This window comes from Protobothrops mucrosquamatus, unplaced genomic scaffold (assembly GCF_001527695.2).
Source record: "Protobothrops mucrosquamatus isolate PMUCROS unplaced genomic scaffold, P.Mucros_1.0 scaffold18, whole genome shotgun sequence".
Classification (NCBI taxonomy): Eukaryota; Metazoa; Chordata; class Lepidosauria; order Squamata; family Viperidae; genus Protobothrops; species Protobothrops mucrosquamatus.
In genome coordinates, this window is record NW_015386403.1 from 2,059,214 (window position 1) to 2,086,087 (window position 26,874).

The window sequence follows — 26,874 nt, forward strand, 5'->3', positions numbered from 1 at the left end:
AGTGTTAGGGTGCAGAGAGCCAATGCCTCATCAATCTTCAAACGCTTCGCCCTCGTTAAGACTGGATTACCAGCAGGAAGGGGCGTGACAAGTTTTGCATACTTGGTCTCAAGAGCAGGCAGACAAAGGAAACCCATTGGTGGAGTCTCCGTCTCCGTACTGAGAAAAGGCGTTCAGGTAAGACCAACGCCCCTTCTATCCGTCCCTGTCCTTACATTAGGTTGTTCAGTATGGACGGCATATTATAGCATGGACAGTCTTGTGTCATTCTGGAGAACAAAAACTAAATCAATTCAGATTAAAAGAGTTTTGAAGAATATTTTGACTAATTCAAACTGCTCCAACAGTAAAACAAGAAAGTCTTTGCTCTGAAAAACATTTTTATCTTAATTAGAAGCTGTTCTTATCCATTACCTCTGGAAACCGATATGATGCTTAGTTCTTTAAGTATTCTGAAAGTACCTTTCTGAATACCCACTTATCCCTCTCCTGTTTATTGGATGAAAGTAGCAATTTTGTTCTACTTCCTTCAGAAAAACAAATTAATGAACACTTGAAAGCTATAAAAGAACCTACTGTATCCTATAATTTTCAAACTGAATGTGTGTTGTATCATGAAATTTGTAGTTCTGCAGGTTTAGTAACAGAAAAGATCAGGTAGGATAAAGTGATATGTTAGGGCTTCCCTCCAACCTCTTTTCCTGCCTGCTTGCTGCTATCCATAATGTCTCATAAGTATACTCTAATCCTGGGCTGTCTTGACAGTCATTTTCACTTTTTAATTCCCTTGGCCATAGTTCTGAATGTGATAGAACTTTAGGACATTCATAGGATCCATTTTTCTTTCTCTCTCTCTCTCTCTCTCTCTCTCTCTCTCTCTCTCTCTCTCTCTCTCTCTCTCTCTCTGTCTGTCTCTCTCTGTCTGTCTCTCTCTGTCTCTCTCTCTTAGCAAGGATATACATGCATATATTTGAATGATATGGTTGGAAAACTCAGAAGATTATATTTACTCTGCCTCCTATTTAGCTAATATTTAGTTACTATTTGGGCTCAAGAACAATATGTAGTTTTCATTCAGATTAGAACTGTTTACTAGATCAAGAAATTATTTAAAAATCAGATATAAAAATGCACAACTGGATTTAAGACAGTATGTAGAAACAAGCCAATATTTTACTAAGAGTGGTAATTTAAAATATGGGGGAAATTTTAATATGAGGTTGGAAAATGGTTGAATTATATGTAAATTAGATAAAGTTGTAAATCCATATTTTGTGATACTTAGTAAAAGTAAGGATTGTGTGTTTTTCAAATACATTAAATTCTGCTTCAAAACTACATTCATTTATTGTTATTGGAAATCTATAAATTTCTATACTTTCTTGTTGTATGATTTGATACCCTGTAAAATGTTTACTATAAGAATTAGAATCAATTTAAGATATATATTATATTACAAGCTTTGCATAAAATGTGATATTTTAGTGCTATGATATAATTGAGACATCTTTTCTTTTTCAGACCTTTGCAAAGGGAGCCTGTCAATGAATGGAATTCTTTGGAGATTGAAAGTTGCTTCTGCTCAGACCAACTTTTAGATAAATCAAAAATACCAGACCTTATTAAAAAAGTAAGTTGATAACTAAGTTGATAGAAAATGCTTGTGAAATAATAAAACGTGAATGCAAAATCATGAACGGAAAGCCCCTAGAATTTATTACATTTCTGAAACCCATTGGTTTTCTTTATTTAAGTTAGCCATGCAATTTAAATAAATATTGTAATAACAATAGAGTTATCAAATTCTAATTTTCCATGTGTATTTAAATTGCAACTTTGTGGACGTGTCCATCCTGCTTTCTTGGCAATAATACACAGCTTTCTTACAGGATGTTCTTACCATTTCCCAGTCTAACTTGCATCCTGAGTAACTGAGCACTAAAATTTGATTGCTGTACAACAAACTCTGCCTATTTTTTATATAAGAAAATGCAATGGATTGGATATATAAAGGAGGAAAGTAGTGTGATGGATACAGTGAAGCAGCAGTTTTCCAGGCAGGAGGGACCACATTCCAAGGTGGGGGGAGACAAAAGACAATACAGCCAGTAACTAGTAACTAGTTTGGAGAAAGGGGATGAAATTTAGGTTAGCCACTCGCTTGAATCTCTCAGAGTATAATAATTAGGATTAGACTAGTATAGGTTTAGGGTGGTGAAATTTTATCTATATGCTGCAAGTTTAATAGGTTTATAAAAGTTAAAATGATCCAATTGATTCATAATCTTTTAGACTCAGTGTTCAGATTACCCTATAAAGAAAGCAGAATCTTTTATAGCTAAGTTCTATAAACAACTTGCCTGGCAGACTTTCCTAACTTTTCTATAACAGGTTTTCTTTTCTTGGCCATGTTGAATTATTGGAATCATTTGAGACAGCTCAGTTCATCCTGAAATGTTTCATATTTATTCAGTGTGCCTTGGAAAGCAATGCACAGAAAGAGCAATTGCCACACCCTGTGCTGGTAGTTGCAGTCATTTATTTCCGAGGCTGTTAAGAGTACAATCTGTTACAATAGCATAATTTGCAGATGCATTTTAACGGAGAGAAAAAGATAATTTGTGTGTGTGTGTGTGTGTGTGTGTTTTATAGTGAATAAAGATCATAGATTAACAAAGTAGAAATACTTAAACTGAAGTGATCTTTCAGCAACATTTGTTTTTGTTTTTATTATTTTACCAAACTATTAGTTAAATATTTCAATTTCATGTTTTTTGTCCAACAGGAAACTAATATGGCACATATCTTAAGCATTAATAGTATCATAAAATTAATATGATTAAGAATATAGTATTACTACATTGAATGTTTCTTCAGTATGCTAATATTTTTAAATTAACTTATTTCAATTATTTCAAATAATGAAATCTAAAGTGTTTTAATTGCTTAAGTATAACTGTCCAAGATTATCATGTAATACAGTAACTTGATTGATTGATTGATTGATTTCTCTAATAGTTTAAGTATTATAAAACTTCAATTCAGTTTCAGTTACAATAACAATTATAAAGTAATTTAAAAGCTAAATTAGAAAAGTTAAAACGATAATATCCTAATACTTTACAATAAAGGTAGTCTTCAAGTTATAACCATAATGCCTGCCCATTTTGGTTGCAAGTCAGCCCACTACAGTCTAAGCTGGGACAAATGTTAAATGAATTGCCTCAAGTAACAACCATTGATCTCTGCTTTCCCCAGTGCAATTGTTAAATGAACATGTTGGTCATTAAGTGGAGTATGGGGTGCCTCAGGGATGGGGGAGATTCTGAAGGCCTAATGCAGGTACAAGCCCAAGGCCTCTCCTACCCCCTGAGATACTCCATGTTTTGCTTCCTGCCCACTGGAGTCCCACATGCCCTTCCCCACTGATCACCCCTTTATCTTTTAATCTTTTAATATAAGCCATGTTCTGGAAGCTCTGTCATATTCGGAATGAAACCAAGCTGTTCTATCCCTTAGTGCAGGGCTTTTCAACCAGTGGTACGGGTACCACCTGTGGTACATTGGCACCTGGCAGGTGGTACGGGAGCATCCTAGAAAAGTGGTAGCGGGGGGGGTTGAGCTGAACCGGTGGCGGCACCGTACAAGCCTGAGCGAGAGAGATGGCTGGAGCTGCAGGGCTGTCAGAGCTCAGTGGAAGTGCCAGGATCAGCGCAGGCTCCAGCTGGAGCTCGGCACTGATCTTGGTGCTTCTGCTGAGCCCTGAAGAAGCACCAATCAGCTGGAAAGCAGCACTAATCCTGGCACTTCTGCTGAGCCCAGAAGAAGCGCCGATCAGCTGGAATGTTGCAGCATCTCCAGGGTCTTGTGACTTACATTCAGATGCTTGGCAACTGATTCATATTTATGACATCACAGGGTCATGTGAAGTGACCAAAACCTGCTGCAACCACCCAGCAGACGGGGGGAATAAAAACCAAACACCCCCCACCCCACGCCCGCTGCCTATCCTCAACATAAATGCTCACAACAATCGAAACCTCGGACAGGAGGAAGAGCGCGGCCGGGTGGGCAGGCAGGTGTCTTGCTCAGCTGTGGCTTGGGGGGGCACTTTTTTCAGTGCCATTGTAACTTCGAACAATCACTAAGCGAACTGTTATAAGTCGACGACTACCTGTACTTCATCACTTTTTTTCCTTTTTTGGGGGGGTCATCAAGTTTTTGACACCTTGCTAGGCGACTGGTGGTACTCGGATATTGCCATATCCTACAAGTGGTACAATGGGTGAAAAGGTTGAAAAGCCCTGCCTTAGTGTCCCTAGATTGCATGGCTGTGCCGGAAGCCATTTTCAGAGTAGCTGAAATGAATTGTGGGTCCTTCAAAATGGTACTTGCTTCCAGAAGCAAAAGAGGAACAGCCTAGGGAAAAGAAGCTTGCTCTTCCCCAATCCTACTAATTTGTATGCATGCCCACTTCATAGTTGACTATCTTGTCAGCGAGAAACACTTGGGAAGGAAAATGCTGGGCGTCCCTGCTTTTCTGTTTCTGCCACTGTCCATCTTCTGCCAATCTACTTCTGCCTTTCTGGAACAAAATAGAAACCAGTTCCTTAGTCTTTCGGAGCTTTCTCCTGATGGCCAGCTGATTGGGGCAAAAAGTTTTGAGATCAGTCACCATTTCCGGTTGAAAATGGTGTCTGCTTCCAGGAGGCATGGGAAGCAGGCCTAAGCACTTCAGAGTCCTGGGAAGATGGGATGGGGAGAGAGGAGGTGGACACTGCAGTATCCCCTTGGTCAGTTGTAAGGGTGAATGACTGTGAGGACTGCAACTGTCATAATTTTGAAACAGGTTTGTATGTAATCTGGGGGCATCCTTGTAACTTTGAATAGTTGTTAAGTGAGCTGTCATATCCCAAGGACTACCTGTAAAATTCTTTTTCAAAGTACTTAATTTGGTTCCTAAGTTTCTGAGTTTTTTTATATTTGTTAAGTGTCCAGGAAACAATGTATTTATTGAACGATGTAGATACATAAAATAAAGAAAACAATGGACAGGAATGCTACTATAATATATAGTATAACATTTGTAAAACATTTGTGAAACAAAAAAATTCTGGAAATTTTCATTGGATACGATGGTGTGAAAACAAACATATGCTCTTGGCTATTTTTTTGAAGTACATACCGGTATGTTCCTTTTTACTTTGTGTTTTGCATTGAGATAAGAGCTTTGTGAATATAACAAAAGCATTTCATGATTTCCCAGAAAATATGCTTCCTTTTAGCCTATTTTCCCGGTAACTTTCTAGGAAGTTCATTTTTCTGGTTAAACTGAAAATAGATGTGGTAAATGACTATAGTGCTTGACCCCAGCATTCCAGAAATTGTCTGAAGAACAGAGATTTTGAAACTAAAGCTTGCTATTTTGTATATCCATATATGACTTGTTCAATATACTTTGCATACTTCAAAATATAATGCTTGAAAAGACATACAGATTCAATATAACATTTTTAGATTAAAATACTTTAAAAGTCAAAATCACATGTTTCTCCTGTTTTTAATACTCTGATCTAGTAAATCCATTATGTCTTATATCTTATATGTTATCCTGTGCAGCATTTTGGATTCACGGACCAGAGGGTATTTCGAAGCAAAATAAATGAATCAATATAGTAATCATTTGCAACATCTTAAAGTTGCTGTGCACTTTCCCAAATTGTGTTATCTGCATGCTTTGAAGCAAATTTTGGAAACAGAATCCAAAGTAGTGCATAGTTCTAAAATAAAACTCACATATATGGTAATGCTTGAAGGTTATAAGAAATACATTACATTAACTTCCAGATCAATGGAAGTTTTATCATTTCCTTCTAATTAGCCCAACTTGCAATGACTCCAAATCTTAGCACAGTTCCTGGCTGGCTAGTTACTTGGTGGCTTGGATGGTTGATTAATTATTATGGAGTTGGGCCAAACTCAGTATTAATTAATATGAACAGTTACCATTCATTTCAACTTGCTGCTAGTCTCAGCTTTTCCTGGGACGCTCCAGTAATATCTCTGATCCTGACCATCTTGCCCTCCCCCCTCTCCCTTCTTCTACTTTTTTCAACCTAGTCAAGCATTGTCATTTTTTCCAATCCATCATTCACTTCCATTACATGCCCAAATATGTGAGCGTCTGCCTGTCAATTATTGCCATATACCGTAGTTTCATGAACATATATAATTTATTTTTTTGTTCAAATTGTGTATTTGATACTAATGACTCATGATCTATTCTACAGTCTGCACCTGGAAGTAACCAGTTTAATAGGTAATATCTTGCTTCCCGTTTCCTTTTATGTATTTATTTTCTTTATTTCATTCTAATACTATACTGAACATTGATGCAGAATCTGTTTTTTTATTAATTTATGCTTATTTACACTTATTTGAATTAATTCTACGTGGTTTATAATAATAAAACAATAAAATAAATAAACCAATTAATGCAATACCATTATAAAAACATGTTCATCAAGCCCCATTAAAATGCAGTCTACCTACATAGCAATGTCCTTTCTGGGAGTTCCCTAAAAAAAATGAAGCCTTAATTGTAATGATGGGAGAAAGAGGGACAAACTTTATCAAATCAGAAATACAATTGCAGAAGGTCTTATATGTATTTTCCATTACTTGGGACCTGGAGAATTTTCCGTGTGTGTGTGTGTACACACACATCAAAGGGGGCATATTCCACATGAAGCTGAAGGTCCTGAAGATAACAAGGATCTGAGCCATAAACAGCTCTAGAAGTGATAATCAGCATCTTGATTAGAGCCTGGAAGCAAAGCAACAACCATTTTAACTTTTGCAGTATAATAATCACTCTGCTATACCAGTTAACCCAAATCAGATAGCCACATTCTGTGCCAGCTATGACTTGTAAGTTGTCTTCAAGGGGAACCTCATCTAGAATAGTTTAAGCAGGAAATAATAAGGTTCTGAGTCACTGTAGTTTACAACTGGTGAATCACTAAAGTTGGCCACAAGCCCCTGGCCTTGATTTATCTTATTTAAAACAGATGTTGGCAATAAAACAAATTAACTTCACAAAATTCAGCTAATTCTATCTCATATATTATTGCATTTATTTAGTCGAAACCTTAATTAAATTCAATTTCTTCTGGGTTTGTCATTTTAATAATCCATTAGTAGTAGTGTGTCATTAAGTTGTATTTATCATATTTATATATTTATTTATTTGTCCTTGCTGTAAGTACATTATATTTAGATTTTCTCTTACCATCAAGAAAGCCTTTGGGGGAAAAAATATTTGGAAAAAATAGAATTTCAAAATAATAGCTAAAAATTCTGAACTTCATGAACACGTACTACTTGAACAGACATTCCCAAAAATATGAATATGCTTTTATACAATATGCTGGAAGTTACCAGGCTAACAGGAAATTATTTACTAATCAGTGCAGCAGTGATTGGTGGGAGATTTTAACAGATGGCTATAGTTAGCCATCTCCCAAGATTAACTCTGGATTTTGCACACTGCTGTGCCTAGGCAAGGTTGCAAGAGGGCTTATCCAGTCAAAATAGGAGCAAATTTTGACAGCTTTGACTATACTGCTTGAAACCTTGACTAAAATATCAATGACTGGAGAGTATGATTCATAGTTTAAGAACTTTTATTCTGGACAGTTAAGATAAACTAATAAGTTAATTTTTTTATGTGGTGCAATTTTTATTTCAGCACTTACAACTGCTAACAATTTGGGTGGTTGCTAAATTAAGGTTAAAACTGTACTCTGTTAAATTGGTGAACCAGACATTTGATAATTAAGAGAAGACCAAAGTAATATTGTCTCTATAAAGACATTGCTTTGTTCATTTTCTTTCTCATATTTGTGAAGAAAGATTAATTGATTATGTGCTATCTTGCTAACTTTTGAAACAGATTTTTTCCAGGATGATCTGGCCCCAACTTGGCTTTTTAAATCTTTCCGTTATTGCTGTAATTGAATCTACTCTCTTTGTTGCTGTCAGCCACTCCTTCTGTTTCCTTCCATCTTTCCCAGCTTTATGGACTTATCAAAAGTGCACAATAATTTGATAATTTGCACCTGATTATTTATGTGAGTGTAAACATTGGATTAATTTAACCATTGATCTATTTGTATATTTTCTTGCCTCCCCATTGCTTTTCTCCAACATCAAAGTTCAAAAGCATAAAAATGCTTTTCTATCTGCTTCTATCTTTTGCATTAGAGAAATGCATTAGGGAAAATCTAATTTTATAATACAGACAAATGGTATTTGAGTATTTTTTCTAAGGTTTACATTGCTATTCTACATGTGCTAGTCTGTATTTCTTGATTGAGGTTCTCTTACACAATAGTGTTATCAGCATTTCATAGGTTATTGATGTTTCTTACTCCAGTTTTAAAGTCATGCTTATCTTCTTTCAATCCAGCATTCCTCAATAAAATTCAGCTTATAAATAAGGCCAGATTATTTGTTTCATTCATTTTATTAACATATGATGTAAATAAGTGACCTCAGCATGTTCTATCTCTACTGTAGTTTCTTGTCCCATGTATACATTTTGCATTAAGATGATGATGTTAAAGACCAAACAATAATAAAGTAATATTAGTGTGAAATACATTTAACTAGTGCTTAACCAGTGTATAACACACGTCATACAACCCGCCTTGCCTACCTTACAAGGTTTACCTTTGTAGTTGAAAAAAAAAAACACCCTTCAGTTTTTAGTGTATCTAAAAGACTAGGATTTTGTTCAAGGTAAGTTTATACTGTACAAAGTTTATATTTGGAGATGACAGAAATTAGTAGATTAGCCTAGTTTGCATATTGGCCTGAATAGTTTGTTGTTTAATTTTGGTTTATTGAATTATACCAAATACTGGAGGTGACTGCTAGATGGATGGAAGACTCTAACCACTCTCCTCCTGCCCCCAGCTCTCTGTTCTTCACCAATCCATCTTTTTGGTTATCATATTGATGCATTATTCTTGCTGTGTACCTTTGTCATTGTTTATTTTATTGTTCTGTTATTTTACTTCTGTTTACACTCCTTTCATCTTTTTATTATTGAAAACTGCCTAAAGTAACCCCATGGCGAGATAGACAGCAAATAAATTTATAAATAAGTAAGAAAGTAAGTAAACCATATTTGGCAAATGTATGCAATTAACTAGACCATAAATTAGCGGTATCTGTCCAATACATTAAGCTAATATAAAACTACATACTTGCTTAGCACAATGCATTAACTCATCTGTTAATTATCTCTTGGAATGATAAACTGAACATTATTATTTGTAAGACCATTACTTGCTATATCTATATCTTATTAGGCTAAATATCCATCAGATTTCCCGGCACAGCAAGATATGAAGACTCAGATATCCATCTGCGTTCTCTTAACTTTTTCTGAAACCATTCCCATAGTCCCCCAAAAGAGTGAGACCATAGTCTCTTTTTCTAAAACTCCTTCTGATTTCTGTTTCATTAAATTTGATATATCATTCAGTTATAAAATTATCTACTGCGGATATTTTTATCCTTAAATCCGAAGTAATATGTTTACCCCCATTACTATGTTAATACTGTTTTAAGACAGCATGGCTGATATTTACTTGCTTTTTAAAAAAAGAACAGAAATCAAGCATATCCGTAATAGAAATATTGTTGTCTTACATTTTTACTGCAAACTGGTAGGTCATTGTTATTCTTTTTTACAGATAGGATATTAGAGACCTGATTATTTTTCCATAAGAAGGTAATGATGTGAGTCAGTGCTTTATTCTTATTGTACAAATAAGGAATTCAGGCTGAAAAATTTAATACTAGCATTTTGCTGAGCTGGCAGTTTGAGTTATGTTAGATCAAAGTACATAGATTTTGTCTATTCTCTCTTCTGTACCAGGCTGAGTCTATGGTAATATTTTTTTAAAGAATATCTTTGGAAAACACACTAATACTTATGCCTGTTGCTCAATAATTACTTAGTGCTGGGAAGAGTGGTGGTTGACCAAAATATGCCACAATCTAGTTTGTTTTGTGTTCAAAGATGCAATCGACTCTCTGGTTAACCATAAATAAGAAAACAAAATAGTTCAACTTTAGTAAAGCAGAAAAGGAAGGTAAATAGTAAGCTTTTCCCAAAATTTCTGTAAATTTTCAGTGGCCAGAATTTATGCATTTTCTATAGCTTTGGGAAATATTCCTTCATTTATAGCATTCCTTCATTACACTAAGTTGCTTTTTGTACTCACTGAAATTATTTGAATCAATGTGTGCACATTATAAATATGCCTAATATTGAAAATTTATTTACATTAGAGGCAGAAGAAACAAGGTATTTGGAAGAAGATAGTACATCTTCTCTACACTGATTCCATGTTACAAAAAGAAAACATATTTACATTGCTTTTGTTTGAGGTTTAGCTTTCTTTCTCATGCTGTTATATTTATCCCTTAGAATTGCAAAAGAATGTGGGAATAATCACTGCCATACCTGACATGCTAACTGACACATAAAACAACACATTTTTGCATTTTTTCCAGCCTGGAAAATATGCCAAAAGTGAATACCATTCTTCTTTGGTTCAGCTTCTCATCAAAGTGAAGAGTGGATTTCATGATGGTGATATTGAAGAAGGAAGAGGAGAAAAAGAAGAAGAGGAGAAGGAAGATCAAAAAAGAAATTAACATACTCTTTGACTTTAGATAGTCACAAGCAATATCACATTAATAGCAAACAAGCAACTTAAAAGGATCTTCCTTAGAAAAACCGATAGAAAAGTAAGACTCTGAAAAAGAGATGATGCTGGTTTGATATCTTTATAAATTCTGATATAAACAGACTCCAAGTTACATAAAATGAGCAAATGGCTGAGCTTGTATAAAAATAAAAACTACCAAGGACGTAAATTGGATTAAAATACACTCAGAAAAAGAAATTAAGGACAGTTCTTAGCTAGCTTTTTCTTTTTCCTCTAGAGAATAGCCCAGTCTTGGAACAGATTTTGCCTCTATGCCAATTTGTTAACATACAGCATCATTCCTGGAAATTCTACATTTATTGATTGATTAATTAATATGGCCACAAAACTTAAAAACTGACACTGGGTAGCTTCTAAATAACCAAACAAAAATGAAGTGAACAATTTGAATTAAACAATACACTATGTGTTATCTGAGGCTGTGGAAAGATGTTATATTTCTGCCTCCCAGCTTCTATTTGTATTTTGAAACTACAAAAAACAGATCTTTGGCCTTTGTGAGCTGTTGGATGTATCTGTCCCTTATAAAGATGTAGATTCTGCCTCTGAGATGTGTTCGCGTGTGCTTTTGAGTCAGTGTTCGTTCCTGATGACTACCTGGACCAGTCTGGCAAGATTTTGAAAGTGGTTTTTCATTGCCTGCTTCCTAGGACTGAGAAAGAGTGACTGGGCCAAGATAACTTACATGGCACTGGGCCCAAGGTAGGATTAGAACTCATTGTCTCCTAGTTTGTAATCTGGTTCCTGAACCACTACATCAAGCTTGTTCTCTATCTCAAACAAGGGAATGTGCATTGGAATAGAAGACAGTGAATGGATAGTAAGAGCTTATGTGTCCACCTACTATATACTATTTTCACCATTAAAAGGAAGGGGTTGCCACAAAGAAGAGGGAGTCAAGCTATTCTCCAAAGCACCTGAAGGCAGGAAAAGAAGCAACAGATGGAAATTAATCAAGGAGAGAAGCAACCTAGAACTAAGAAGAAATGTCCTGACAGAGCAATTAATCAGTGGAACAACTTGCCTCCAGAGGTTGTGAATGCTCCAACACTGGAAGTTTTAAAGAAAAGATGGGACAACCATTTGTCCGAAATGGTAGAGGGTTTCCTGCCTGAGCATGGAGTTCTATTCTATTCTATTCTATTCTATTCTATTCTATTCTATTCTATTCTATTATCATCTAAATGCATTTCTTGCTTTATTCTCTATCTTTACAAGCTCTTGTGATAATCAGATCTCTTTCTTATAATTATCCAATTGTAGCCAAACTCACAGATTTTATAAATGTATTTCAGCACCTTTCAAAATGATTTCCAGATGAAATTTCTCATCGTTTTTCAATTATGCTACACAATGAGTCAGCATTTTTATTCTAGTATACACCATGCACCAAACTCTTTTTCCAGAATCTGATCTCTGATATTAGAGACCTCAATAATCTTTTAGATTATTGTTCAGTTTTTCCCCCAGCCTATATTACTATTTTATACTTGCATATATATTGAACTGCATTTGCAACTTTAACTGCCATTTCTTTTTTTCTTTTCCAAGCTTTTAATTTTTTTACCTGTTGCTGTGATGTTTTTTCTGTATTTCTGCATCCATGCAAAAATACAAAGATAAGTGCCACTATGATGCTGTTCCATTGATAATTAAGAAACCTGCTCCTAGTCAGCAATTTTAGTTGAAAGAAATGTAAATAATTTCAGAAGTTTATAATAGTAAGATTTTTTTTCTCTTTTGCTGGCAATATTTAGAGATCATTTTTCTCATTTAGTAAAATATATTGTATTATTTATTTATTTATTATTATTTTATTATTGAATATATTGAGATTAGTAATACAGAACAAAGCCCCTGACTCTTGAGAAATCATTTTTATCAAATTCACACCTAATAGGGTTACTAAAGTTATTTGATCATCCAATGACTTTATTTACTAGTTAGTTTATTTATTTAATTAAAAAAACCTGCATCATATATTAAGTCAGCTGCCTGAATTGCAACCAACATTACACAGGGCAAACTAAACCCAGACTCAGTTACTGGGAAGTATGAGGGTAAACATTGAATTCATTCATTCAGAAGAATAAAAAAGAATGGTAGTATATATATATATTTCTGAGTTAGTAATTTTTCACTAAATGGAGTTTTATGAAGTGTAATTTTTTATGATATTTTATAAAATAGGTATTGTTGCTGAAGGAATACTGCTGTTCTTTGTTTTCACTCATAGATTTGTCTTTTCACCTAGCTCTCCCACATCCTGTATGTAACTTCCCTATATACTACTTATATAATGCCATACAATCACATCTGTTTTCTGAGTTCTTTAAAGTTATTTTCTGCATAGCTATGGTTCGCAGTTCTGCTTTCAGTGCTGCTGTAATATTTTCAGCAGTGCTAACATTTTCTCTCAGTGTCTTCTGATTTTCTATTAAAAATTAAATAATTTATAAACCAATACAAAATTGAAACAGTGCAATCTTGGAGTTTAAGAAAAAAGTTCATCCTAATATAAGTAAGAACCATATAAACTTTTATATTTTGGAGACTATTTACCTAATATAACATGTTACGAATTCAGTGCCTGATGATGGCAAAGTACCTAAAAATCTAAGAATTTTTCTCTATATTAGCGATATTTTTATTTTTAAAGAAAGAAAATGCGAATAGACTTCTTGGATTGTAGTATACCAGTCTAATGGGACATTTTATGCACTAGAGAAAAATCCAACCATAAAATAACTTTAGTTTCTAGTTTCTGCACTTCTTTGAAGCACTCATATTTCTCAAGGACATTTTATAAATTAAAATATTATCTCTCCTGATTTTATAGATTCAAGATGCTGCAAGTCGGGGCTTGAAATTTGTTGGGATAGTACCTCAGCATGCTTCCCAAATGAACTCCAAGAGTAGTAGTGCTGTAATATCTATCAGCAACAGCTCCGGAGAATTAAAAGATGACAAGAATCCATTAGATATTCCTGAAGATTGTGCTTCATTAAAACTTGAAAAAGGAAATGACATTGATGTATACAAAGTCCCAGCAGGAGAAGAAGAAGGTAGTAACCAGCAGGTGAACCTTAGTGAAGATCTAGGAGGTGAACAGGCGGTCACTGAGCATTTTAGCTTGAGCTCTCCTGGAGAATTTGGAGGGCAGCTTCATGGTGAGTATGCGGATTTTTCCTTAAGACTATTGAAAGTAGGTTGGGGTTAAGGTCTTGACTTGCTGTTTCATAAATGTAATATTTTGAAGGAATGAAAAATACATTTTGCCATTCATTTTGTACTAATGATGATATTATTTTCTATATAATGTGTAATAAGCATAAATGTACTTTGGTACAAACAGAACATAAGAAATATACAATTACTGGTCTGTTTTGCACATAAATAAGCTAACATTTGTTTAAGATAGTTTTTTTTTTTACGTTTGAATTTATGTATTAGATTCCCTTACTAAGAGAGATGTTTAGTGATGTATATTGCAATATTATTGCACTTATTTCTGTCTTTTTCTTTGAAGGTTTAAGACAGTGTAGTGTATATGAGATTCTCCCCTAATTTTGTTCCCACAATAATTCTCTGAAGAGGTTGAATGGAGAAAGACTGGCTGGCCCAATGTCACCAATTAAACTCTGCTCAAATACGATCTCTTGAGTATAAATCCTTACTTACTACAATGTCAGGAAAATCAAATTTGACTATAGCTTGAAAATGGTTTACAAATACTTGCTTTATCTGTGATTGCTGTTTAGTTTTAACTTGGAATTTTGACTTGTTTCTGTGCCCTATCCAAGGTTGTTATTAATCCCAGACAAAAGGAGGATAGCTATAAAAGGAAGCAGCTCTTAGATAAAATGTTCTTTTTTTGGTGTTTCTTCCATCTTCCTTATCTTTCCAGCGATATCCTTTTCTCTGCTCAAAGAAACACAGAAATGTTGGAGAAGAACTGGATCGCATGTTAGAGCAGTAATAATTACAACGCACTTATGGAAGTAGAATATATGAGAAAACAATTCAAAATAATTCTGTTTTGAATTTTTTTTTAAGTGTAAGAAGAGTCAAAAAGAAACTGATAGATTTTTAGTATTCTGCTATTACAAGTTACAACAGTAAAGTAGTATTTATTGAATTTTGTGCCTGTTTCCTAATCTGACTTACTTTGAAGGGCTAATTATTATATCCAATTTTATTTTCTCTTCTAAAGTTCCTCCCTATAGCAGAATAAACTATGGCATTTGCTGCTAGTTTATAGGGGAAGGACATTTCACAGTATGTATGTTACTGCATTATTCTCGACAAAAAAAACTCTGTAAGTTTCAGTTATGCAGAATATCATATCTAAAGCATGGTTTTTGTTGCCTTCTCATCAGTTAAAGTATTGGTATCTATTTTTATGGATAAGCCTTCAGGAAACATGGGTTATATCAGCTAGGGTAGGGATTTCCAGCCTTTATGGGCTACTGGATGCATTATTCTGTGCCATGAATAGGATCATAAAACGGCTTCTATGAAGTGTATATGCTTGTTCACAAAATGTCTGCAATAGGGATGATGGCCAATCAGAATATTTAGTATGTAACAAAAATATCTGTTTTATATAAAAGCAATTTGCTGGTCGTAAAAGCAAGTTACTGGCACAGGAACAAGAACTCAAGGCAGACTGTGACCTTGAAATGCCACAAACAAATCAAAATGCTTATTTCTTTGGAGGAGAATTAATAATGCTAAATTAATGCATGAAACTAAGATTGGGGAACACATTTAGATTCTTATTTTGTGATTCAAACTATTAAAATGTGTAGTTCTTCATTTTGTTTTTTAAAAAAAGGTTAGTATATAGCAAATATATTTAGAGACTGTTGGGCTTAATCTGGGTATTTTATTAACTTTCGAAATGTCAGTTTGGAATTCTATATCATCTTTCTGATGACATCACTACTACATAACCATACCTGTGGCATTGAAAGGCTGCAAAATAATCAGAAAAAGAAAAAAGAATAAAGAAAGAAAAACTATAATCAGGGCTTAAGGGCTCCCCTGGGAATTAACCAGTGCTAAGGTCCAAACTCCAAAAGTAGGTAGTGTTAAATCCATTTTTTTTCAGTTTTATTATTATTTGGTGCTTTTGTGATAAAGCAGCTTTTTAAAAATTCCAGGTTTATTATTCATCAGTAGAGGGTGTAATGTCAATGAAATTCACTGCCATCACTCCACCTAGTGATGGAAAATGCTCACACATCTTTGGGAAAGAGCATTCTGAAAGAAGCTAAAATTGATTTGAATAAAAAATAAAGTAATAGGAGATCAACACAAGAAAAGAGCAGAAGAAGCACTGAGGTTCATTTGGAGAAAGCTAAGAAAGCTACTGCACTTGGTAGACTTATTTAGGGGGATTGGTTAAGATTGGGTAGCATCTGACATGTAACCGGATGGAAATAATTAGCATACATAAGAGGAAAGACACATTAAAAGGATTAGATTTGCTACCATTGATTTTTGTATGTGTGTTACTTCAGTTTTCTCCTTGCCAATTTCTGCCAGATTCAGATTTATTTCCATTTACTACTTCTTGACTGAAGATGGTGCACATATCAGAGATGTCTACGTCTTCTAAATAAAGGAAACAAAATTTGAAAACTGCAGTATATATGGAGTCACAATAACATTAGACTAGCTCAAGTGTTGAATAATGATAATTTGTAGATAATAATTATTTGCAATTATGCAGATTAATAAAGTTTTACTTTTCATCATAAAGTAAATATTTAGACTCCCTTTTTATTCAGCCTTGCTTGGCCTGGTAGCATAATTACTTGAAAGAAAGAAGCAAATTAGTAATATTCTTGTGTCAAAAATTTAAAACAGGTTCCCTGTAATTGTCATGTTTATTTTTATCCTCCTTAGAGCTCTTACAAATTCTCTCTCTCTCTTTCTCTTTCTCTTTCTCTTTCTCTTTCTCTTTCTCTGTCTCTGTCTCTGTCTGTCTGTCTGTCTGTCTGTCTCTCTCTCTCTCTCTCTCTCTGTAAGACTTCTGAATAGGAAAGCTCTCTCTGTCTGTCTCTCTCTCTCTATATGTGTGTGTGTGTGTGTGTGTGCGTGCGTGTGTGTATTTATTTCTACATTATGTCTTGCAAAATGATTATAATTAATATCATATATAGTATTGCATAAAAACAGAAACATCTGTACATGGCTGTTCTAGAAAGTATGCATTCTAGAATCCCTTTTGAGGATTTGACAGACTTTTCTTACAATCTCCTTAAATCATCAGATGAGCATTATCTTTCCCCCTCTAGGAATTTTTGTTTTTGTTTTTTGTTGTTGTTGAAAATTGCCAATATCAGGCCACACTTCTAAATTACTCTCTGTGTTTAGAACTGCTGTTTTAACCTTGAATTAGGTCCCAAAGAGATTTTATTAAATCAGAGTATTGTCATATAATACCTTTTACTAATTTTGCATTATTGCCAGAACAATAGATACACAGCTTTACAGACTTAAATAATTCCTTCTGAAGAGTTAAACAAACATTTAATAAACATAAACATAATAAACATTTAATAAAACTATTGATGTTTGATAATCATACTGATGTACACCAGCTTCAGTACTTCGTTTGAAAGTATACTCACCTGTCCAGGAAACAAAGGTAACTGTAGTAGTTTGGGTGCCTTCTGGCGTTAACAAGAACAATTTCCCTACTGATATATAGGCATTTTGCCCACAACTGTAGCTATTTTATGAACAGACAAGCACCCGATTCTCATAGTAAAATGTGAGAAGATTCAAATTACACTGTCAAAATTCTAAAGTGCCCATCTGCTCAGAATAGATGCCTATTCTTGTTTAAAGGAAAGGGCAACTCAGTAAAATAAGCAATTATAAGTAGAATAAATAATGTCAAATGGTTTGGTAATATTACAGTAGCTGTATTAGAAAAGAATATATCAGAAAAAAATTATGAAGATTCTTGTGGTTATGCAACAGAAACACGGAGATGCAAACTAGGCAGAGAGCAGTCCACTTTAAATGTTCTATTGACACAAATATAGCTGTAACTGTATATAGAGACACAGAGTGCTATTATTCCTGCCTAGTTTATCAAAGTTTTGAGGAAAAGGTTAGAAGAAAAAACCCTGTTCTAAGTAAGCAAGGTCCCTTTATGATTAAAAACAATAAAAACAGTATCTTTTAGAAATTTTCCCAAGCATGAGGATAGTGAGGAGGCTGACAGAACAACCTTCCCCAGTTAGATGTCGTCTACCATAGCTAGATGTTCTTCATAGTAAACTCCATCATATCTGAAGGGGCTAATTTGGAGAAAGGCTGCCACGGTATATGACCTTACCCTGTATGTTCCTTTCCCCTGTACAATATTCCATTAAAAAGTATAGCTGGTAAGAACTTCTGAATTTTTTTTTATCCTTAAAGTAGGGCTCAAACATTGTCTATATTCTGCAGTTTGAAAGAACAATCAGAGTACTAAAAATGGGTCAAGTGGAAAAGAAAAAAAAAAGATTTAACTTAGTGGTGACCATTGTCATAATCACTAATGACAAGGGGGAAAATGTGCAGTAGTTTTCCCAGAGGAAGAAGCAGCCCCAAAATGTCGCTCATTTTTTTAATTGTGAAAAACAAAAAACATTATTTATGATGTATCTGCCAATTTAAACATACTATTCAGGCAATATATAAAATACCATTTTAGCATAAACAATAGGCTGGGAACTGCTGCATTGGGAAAAAATAACAAAATAAGTTATAGTTAATATAGCATTGCAGCTGAATTACTTAGAGCAGTGATGGCGAACCTTTTAGAGACCGAGTGCCCAAACTGCAACCCAAAACCCACTTATGCATCGTCAAGTGCCAGATGGGTGTGGCCCATTGGCTGGGCGTGGCCGCAGTGGTAACGGCAGACTAGATGGGACTAAAAAGTTCAATCAATCAATTCCAACTTCGCAAGATCTTTTTTTTCCTGTGAGAAGTTGAAATTGACTGAATGATTGAACCTTTTTTTTTTTGTACACAGCGGTGGAGGCCTAAAGCAAAAAGGTTTTATAAAACCCAGCTGAAGGCCTAGGACTGCGGTGACGACGCGCATTCCCACAGAGAGGGCTCTGAGTGCCGCCTCTGGCACCCGTGCCATAGGTTCGCCACCACTGACTTAGAGAAAAACAGTTAGTTCATAAATTGTGATTTTCTGTACACCAGACTTTTCATGCATTATGAAAATGAAAGAAAAGTCAAATCTTGTCAAGAATGGAAATTCCTGGAATTAAAGGAAGTAACTTTGCTTGCTTTTTCTGGATAATAATTCTGTATAGCACTAGGAGGTCATGAAATCAAAATAAAACAGCAACAAGAATTACTGCTATCATAGCAGAAGTATCTTTCATTGCAAAGATTTCTGAATGTTGAGAAATGTGCCCTAAGCTAAGGCATCATTTGTTACTCTAAAAGAGGACTATGTGTGGCAGGTAGTGTTTAATATTCAAAGTTTTATATCATATTTTATCTTTATATTAAATGTTTATTATTTATTCATATTTTTGATGTGATAAACAACCACAATTTTTAGTAGGGTTCCCCAAATTCTATGATTACCAAAATGTGCTCTCTCTACCCTGGTGTTGCAAAATATTTTAAATTTTCAAGGGAAATACAGCTAGATTTGACCTCTTGTCAGCTATTGTTCAAACTATTATTTAAATTAGTTCACAGGTACAGTTAGGAGTATTGTGAAAATATTTTTGAGATATCAGAAGCAATGTGCACCAAGACAGTTTGGCAACTTATGCTCTAATATATCAACTATTTTTACTGCTTATGACATATAAAGTAGTTTCCTATTTTATTTTATTTATGCAGCTATAGGTGGCAAGATTTGATCATCAGACTAATATTTTAATCCAAGTGTTAACTATATAAAAATCAATGCTACATATTTATATTAACTACATTATGCAGGTCATTATGTATAATAATTATTAAATAATTCTGTTTGTATTAATTATCCAAAACTTTCAATTTCACACGAGAAAACTCAAGTTGTGCTTGTTAAATTTGTTATTTATTATATTTCCTATAATATAATACAGTTTTCCAACGATATTCTCCAGTTGTGTAGCAAACATGCCCCAGGACTTTAGATCCTAACACATCTGGAAAAAAAATAATGCATCATATTTGATAGTCCTACAATTGCTATTTCTACTCTTATATTTTTGTACAGAAACTGAGATCTTGGCACTCTTCAACCAGCCAAAGACCTTGCAGACATCCAGCCAATACTATACTGTAACTGTACCTGTAAGAATCATCAACAATGGAAAAAGCATTTGTGCCTTAGAAGCCAGTTGGCTTGAGCACATGACAGATCACTTCCAGAGAGGGAGTAGATTGGTACATGGCATCTTGGGTCTTGGACTGATAAATGGTAAGAATTTTTTCTTCTATTACTTGCCTTAATTTCCTTAAATGACTCTTAATCTGTGCCTTGCTTTCTTGCTTCAGTTTCAATTTCAGCCTTTTTAATAGACTGAAATTATTAATGTTTTTTTTTTAAATTGTGCTTATTGCCCTTTGAAATTACATGCTGTTCTGAGTATAAATTGTTGCAGTCAGGCAAGAACAATTTTTGAAGCAGCAGCACCTTTATAAGCTGCTCATTTACATTTCTGTGAAATGTGCTATTTTGTGGAACAATGCTCAGATGGGAATGATCTATTTAAAATTTAATAAAAAGCAAGCCATGTAAAAGTTTCAATTCAAAGCCTATGAGATGTGTCTGAGAGAAAATGGATAGATTTAAAATCAGAAGGCATCTAAATTCACGTTAGTGTGGGACAGTTAAAGCGCTAACAGGTTACATATAAAGAACTGGGCATTCCTATGTGTTAATGACAAATTACTATGTGAGATAGGCAGATAACCATAACCATTACAGGTACAACAACAATGTATCAAGCAATTGGAATAAATATTTACAGGTCATTCATAGTTCAAATTTATCTTTCTCTTGTGCTGACCACATTCAGAAGAATGATTTCATTTCTATCCATCAGTGAGTATATTTAAAAGAAAACAGAAAAGGTTAATCAGGGAAGCTGTTTATTATAAAAAGCAGGAATGGCCACAATTCTATCCAGCAACCAATAGAAATGCACACATTGCCTACTTCAGATTAAAGAACAGCGGAGAAACCAGTGGTGCAAATCAGAAAACATTACTTTGGAAGTATTGCAGGAAAGCACATTTACTGGCTGCTTCTGGGCAAGGATTGGGGTGAGCTAAGGGTGGCATTGTCCATTCAGGCCCTTTCAGGTGACTGGCTAAATAATAAATAAAAAACAAATATTGAAGCTTTTTTTTCTTACATTCAGTCATGTAAAATTCTTGGAGACTGCATGGACAGTACCTTCAGTTTTCATGGCCAGGTTTTTCAGAAGTGGTTTGTCATTGCCTCCTTCCTAGAATTGAAAGTAATTGGCCCTAGGCCACACAGATGTCTTTATGCCCAAAGAGGAACTAGAATATATGGTTCCTATACCAAACAGGCTTTGCTAAGCATTGCTTGCCTACAATTAGCAAGTTGTATAGAAGATTTTGTCACCTTTACTAGTTTTTCCATTCCACCTAAACTAATATTTTTTTTATTTTTATCCCACTTTTTAAAAGTAGTCCTCAACTTATGACCACTACTAAGCCCAACATTTCTGTTGCTAAGCAAAACAGTTGCTAAGTGAATTTTGGCCCATTTATTATCTTTCTTGCCATAGTTGTTAAGTGAATCATTGCAGTTGTTAAGTTAGTAACGCAGTTGTTACATATATCTGGCTTCCTCATTGACTTTGCTTGTCAGAAGATTACAAAAGGTGATTTTATATATATATCCGGTATATGCTGCAATTGTTATAAATATGAGTCAGTTGCCAAGTAGCTGAATTTTGATCATGTGACCATGAGGATGTTGCAGCTGTTGTAAATGTGAAAAAATGTCATAAGTCATTTTTTTTTCAGTGCCATGTAACTTTGAGTAATCACTAAACAAACTGTTGTAAGTCAAGGAATACGTGTACCCATACCAATATAGGCCAGCATTTTCACCACTACACTAACTGGCTCTCTATGCTATGCTATGCTATGCTATGCTATGCTATGCTATGCTATGCTATGCTATGCTATGCTATGCTATGCTATGCTATGCTATGCTGTGCGATATAAAATACCATCCAAAATTATTGGTAGCTTAGAACATCCACATATTTTGCAATCCGTTGCATGACCGCTCTTGATGAGTATTATTAAACCAACTTTTTAGTTAATACCAAAAAGCTGATACATAAAAGTAACTTTGGGTTTAATTTCCCATTAGCTTTGAGTAAACAATTTTCTGAAAATTTACTATATTATTTTTAAGAAAAAATAATCTGTAGGTACAAATATATCATATGTAAATAAAAGTGCATTTTTAGAAACATAGTTTAGAATAAAATGCCTCTTTGCTATAATATGGGATCTTTTTCATAATATGTGATACTCTCTTTCCTTAAGAATAAAGCTTCTTCCTTCATATCAGCTGTTTTAGATCCCATGTAATGATTGCAAACCACAAAGTCTTAATTCTGCAATTGCTCATTCGCTTCACTATTATATACTTTGGTAGAGGATAGCAATGTTTTTGTCTTTTATTCATTCTGAGTGTAGAAATCGTGGCTTATATAATATCAAATATTTAATTAATCTCATTGCTACTCCTTCCTACAGATTAATTTTGTCTGCTCTTAATTGTATACATCTTAAGCATGCATATTATTTTTATCATTCATAAATAATTATACAAGCAATTTTAGAATACAGCTATAAAATTGCACAACGTTTTTGCAAGGGACTGCTTTAGATATAATATGCAAGGTGGAAGTCCTTGGTGGATGTTGGCAGTCCATTCATAAAAAAGTTCCTTAGTTTTAGATCTTCACCCAGTAATGAGATTCGTGATGATTGAGAAACTACAAGATAATGGCCCTTTTATTCTTGCTGTAATATAGTATTTGCTGATGCTATTATGAGAAATGAACAGTTTGTTTGAGAATTTGGCTGGAGATCTAAAGGTATTTAATATTATTGCCTTTCTGTCTCTTGAAAATAAAATTGTTTATTTAAGAATTATTTTCCTGTACTTCCCCTAAAGAGTTCAAGGCAGTGTACGTGGAGATTTTAGGCAGATTCCTTTTGAATTATTGATTCAATGCAGATGCATTTAGCTTTAGCAATCCTCTGGTTTTATTATTATTGTTGTTGTTGTTGTTGTTATTTTGCCTAGTGCTAGTGTTAATGAAGATGAGACCAGTATTGACATTCTAATTGCAAGGGAGACTCTGCTACAGAAAACAACAGAAAGCAAATTCCTTTTTGTTATCTTCAAATAGATCTATTTTTGGCACCTAATTTCAATGTTTAGCACTATAGTCCCTAGCATGGCACTGAGATAGGCTAGAGTCTTTTGGTAGCTACCAATATTCTTGCCCTGACTTCTACCTTTTAAAAAAAAGGTTATTTCTAAAAACATTGGAAAGCTTCAACTTTCTTAGAAAATAACAGTGCTCTGTGTATTATCTGAAAGTATGCCCTCCTGACAGATAAAGAACAGAAAAAATCAGCATGCACCATGCAAAGGAATCAGGTTAGAAGAGTTGACATGTAGCATTATGATACTTTGGTGTTTTATGTCCCATGACGGCCATTTTTATTTTGAGAATCAAACCCCTGCACAACTTTTCTGTGAGAGTATCTACAACAAATCCTTAAATTCCAAATGTGTTCACTAACTCAAATAAGTTGAGAATTTCTGATCTAGTGCTCACTTTATTATATGCGTAAAGTGAGTATGAGTAAGTACTATGTATATATATTCCTTACTTTCTATGCCCCATGGCACATTTAAAAACTCATCTGTGTTTATCTGAAACAATTGCATATTCCATCCTTTTATCTCCTATGCCTGTTAGTTCATTTTTGTTCAGTTTTAGAATAAAAGACTTCAGGATGCAAGTCTATCCCCAATGTTAACAGAAAGATTAAACTGAGAAATAATGCCTAATGCAAATCTTTACAGTAGGCTTCAATAACTAAAATGGATTTGAGCCTTAATTCCACTGTCCTAATCTAGCATTTTATGCTGTCTCTCAATGTACCCTGCCTTATATATAAATTATTTATATTTTTATTATCAGCATTATTGAAATGGCAGTATTTGTATGATAGTAGTGCTGTGTTACTTGCTGGAGAAAAACAGTATCCATTCAGAAATGGAGACAAATCAAAATATACAGGGATGAACTTTTCATTAAAATCAATTGGTATCAGTCTGAAAATTGTTTGGTATGGGATGAAATTTTGACTATCATTGTGGGAATCATAAATTTGTAGAGGTGGATTTAAAATGTTCAGGAATGGAAAGCGTTTCTAGCATGTTCATCAATTTCATCAAATATCTTCAGTTGACTACATCCCATGTGGAAACAAGGGCCAGCCAGCTAATTGGCTAAGTTGTACCAGTTTTAAAAACTACCAAGAATGGAATTCAATGAAACATGTTAACGCAGCACAAATACTTTACAGCCATATAATATTATTTACAGTATTTATAGTCTGTCTTGCTTCTGGGAGCTTTGGGTGCATCCATGAGAATCTCCTTATTTAAATCACCATAGCAATACACTCGTTGAGTCAGCTTGGATGAAAAAAGAATAACAGGACCAAGGACACCCAGTAAGCTCCATGGTTGAGTGGGGATTGAATAAATGTCTCCCTGGTCTCAATGGAGCATCTTAAAAAGTAGCTTAATTCGTGAATCACATGAAAGCAGTTTCTAGAATGTTTCCTGTTGTATAAATGCCATCACCAATTAAAATATTCAGTGAAAATCTTGTTGAAAATTATATTGAGGGAAAGATTTTTTAAAAATCCTTTAAAAAGGGAATTTTAAAAGGCACTTGAGCGAATTCTTTCCTTCGGGTTGGGTTGGGGTATTCTTTTTGACAAAACGTACATTGTTAACTAACTTTTATTTGAAGACAGATGGTTTATTTTATTTATTCTCATACAAATGCATACTACAATTTCAAAAGTATGAATCATTAGACATGCCAAATTAAGTTGTTTTTTAATTGGATTTCTAGATCATTATCAATTATTGCTTAACATCTTAAATGATACATATGAAAAGCATTATCTTATTGTTTAAACACCATAGAATAGTGCATTTACAGGACTCTGGAGAGTTTTCCAAAGAATAAGAATTAAAATTCCTTCAGAAAGAGTATTACATGTTGGCTTAACATTTCATTTTTTGCACAAGCAAAATAAATTTAAATTTGTATAATGAGTCTGAGGTGAACAATTCATTGGTACAGATCAGCTTGCTTCTAGGCAAACCTTCTAATTGTAATTTTATAAACTATGATAAGATAATACATTGCAGAGGTTAAGATTAGTTTCTGAGGAAAGTTAAGTTTAATTTTCAGTCCAAAGAAAGTCATGTTGTTATCAAATAAGAGCATTCTTTGCTTTCAGAATTACATTCAGATTGAAAAACTAGCAATAACATTGTAATAATAACAAGATGCCATTTCCATTCTACAGGATATTTAGCAAATTTACTGTTAAATAAAGCCATCATCAAATGAAATTATCAGTAATAAATGTGTATATTGAACTCAAGTAATTCATATTTGTACTTACTGAGAGGAGTTGGAAAATTTGACTCATTGTAAAATTCTTACATACATATCTAATTTTTATATAGGACATTCTACATATAACTCAAATGCACAAACAGATACTGTCATGCATAACAACTATTTATGTGTCCTTGTTACTTATCAGGCTGTGGCAGAAAAGTCACTAAGCTATGATATTCACAAATCATAATCAAGAAAAGAAACTCCCCTAATAAAAAGCAGCCAAAGCAGTGGTTGTACATCTATAAATTTGCAGGACAAAAACCTATATTATATATGGGCCAGTGAGTTTTATAGTAATAACTGTAATGCAAAGGTTAAGCTTTGTATGGAGCATTTAATAGTTCAAAGAAAACAGAGAACACAAGGAAACATTGCTTCCCAGTAGTATGATTGTCATCATAGCAGAAGATTTTCCCCCCATACTGCCTTATAAATCATGTGCAGGAACATTAAACTGACATTTTCCCCCAGCAGAACAGCATCAAATATTTATATACCCAAGTGAAAATAGTCTTTTGAGTTCAGTGAGGAAGCATCCTCCCATTAATAAAAAATTCAGTAATAATGGAAGGTTCTCTTTTAAAGGGAGGGATTAACCTTTTACACAAACTGATTGAAGGTAAAGAAAAATAATTATTATGGCAGAGCTTGAACTGAAGAGAGTATTTAGTTTAATGATTATGTGATATGGTGATTAGAACAAATGAGGCATCGCTTGGCCATTTAGCATTAAGTTTTATTTAAGTAAATAGAATATGTTGAGATATATAGGATTAATCACACAAAAATGTAAGTAAAAACAAGTTAACTACTCAGGGAGTTAGTGAAAACAAGAAGGTTTAAATAGATGTTTTTAAAATAACGCATCAGAAATTCAGTTCTTGATGACTTTTCATAATTGCATTGTCAAAGTGTTGTGCAATTTGCCACTATAATGTAGTGGAAATATTTGTTTAGCAAACAGAATTGCCATTATAGGAGCTTTAAGTATATGGAGGCAGGGTAATTAATGCTGCATGAATAGGGGCACAAATTTGTAGATATTTTAAAAGCAATGTGCTTTAATTCATTTTTCTTTAATGTGATTTCAGTTGGAATGATGGCCTTCATGTATTTCTCCAAGTTTTTATCAGAAAAAGTAGCCCAGAAATTGTGATTTGATATCTTATATAGGCAAATACTACAAAAAGACCTTAGAAAAGCATTAGTAAGTTGATTCAAGATCAGGCAGCATAGACAGGAAGTAGAGTTTTAGTGGGCCTTTTCTGTGGCTTGTTTTTGCCAGTTGCTGATGTTCATTATTAGCCTTT

The 26,874-nt window shown here is 34.0% G+C and overlaps 1 protein-coding gene across 1 annotated transcript in view; it reads left to right on the top strand.

Annotated features, from left to right (window-relative positions):
• Positions 1 to 26,874, top strand: part of RFTN1 (raftlin, lipid raft linker 1) — an 85,441-nt gene that overhangs the window by 29,762 nt on the left and 28,805 nt on the right. Inside the window, exons 3-5 of the mRNA XM_015810744.1 lie at positions 1,522 to 1,630; positions 13,648 to 13,978; positions 20,053 to 20,256. Of these exons, the coding sequence (XP_015666230.1) occupies positions 1,522 to 1,630; positions 13,648 to 13,978; positions 20,053 to 20,256 (644 nt within the window). The remainder of the gene's footprint in view (positions 1 to 1,521; positions 1,631 to 13,647; positions 13,979 to 20,052; positions 20,257 to 26,874) is intronic.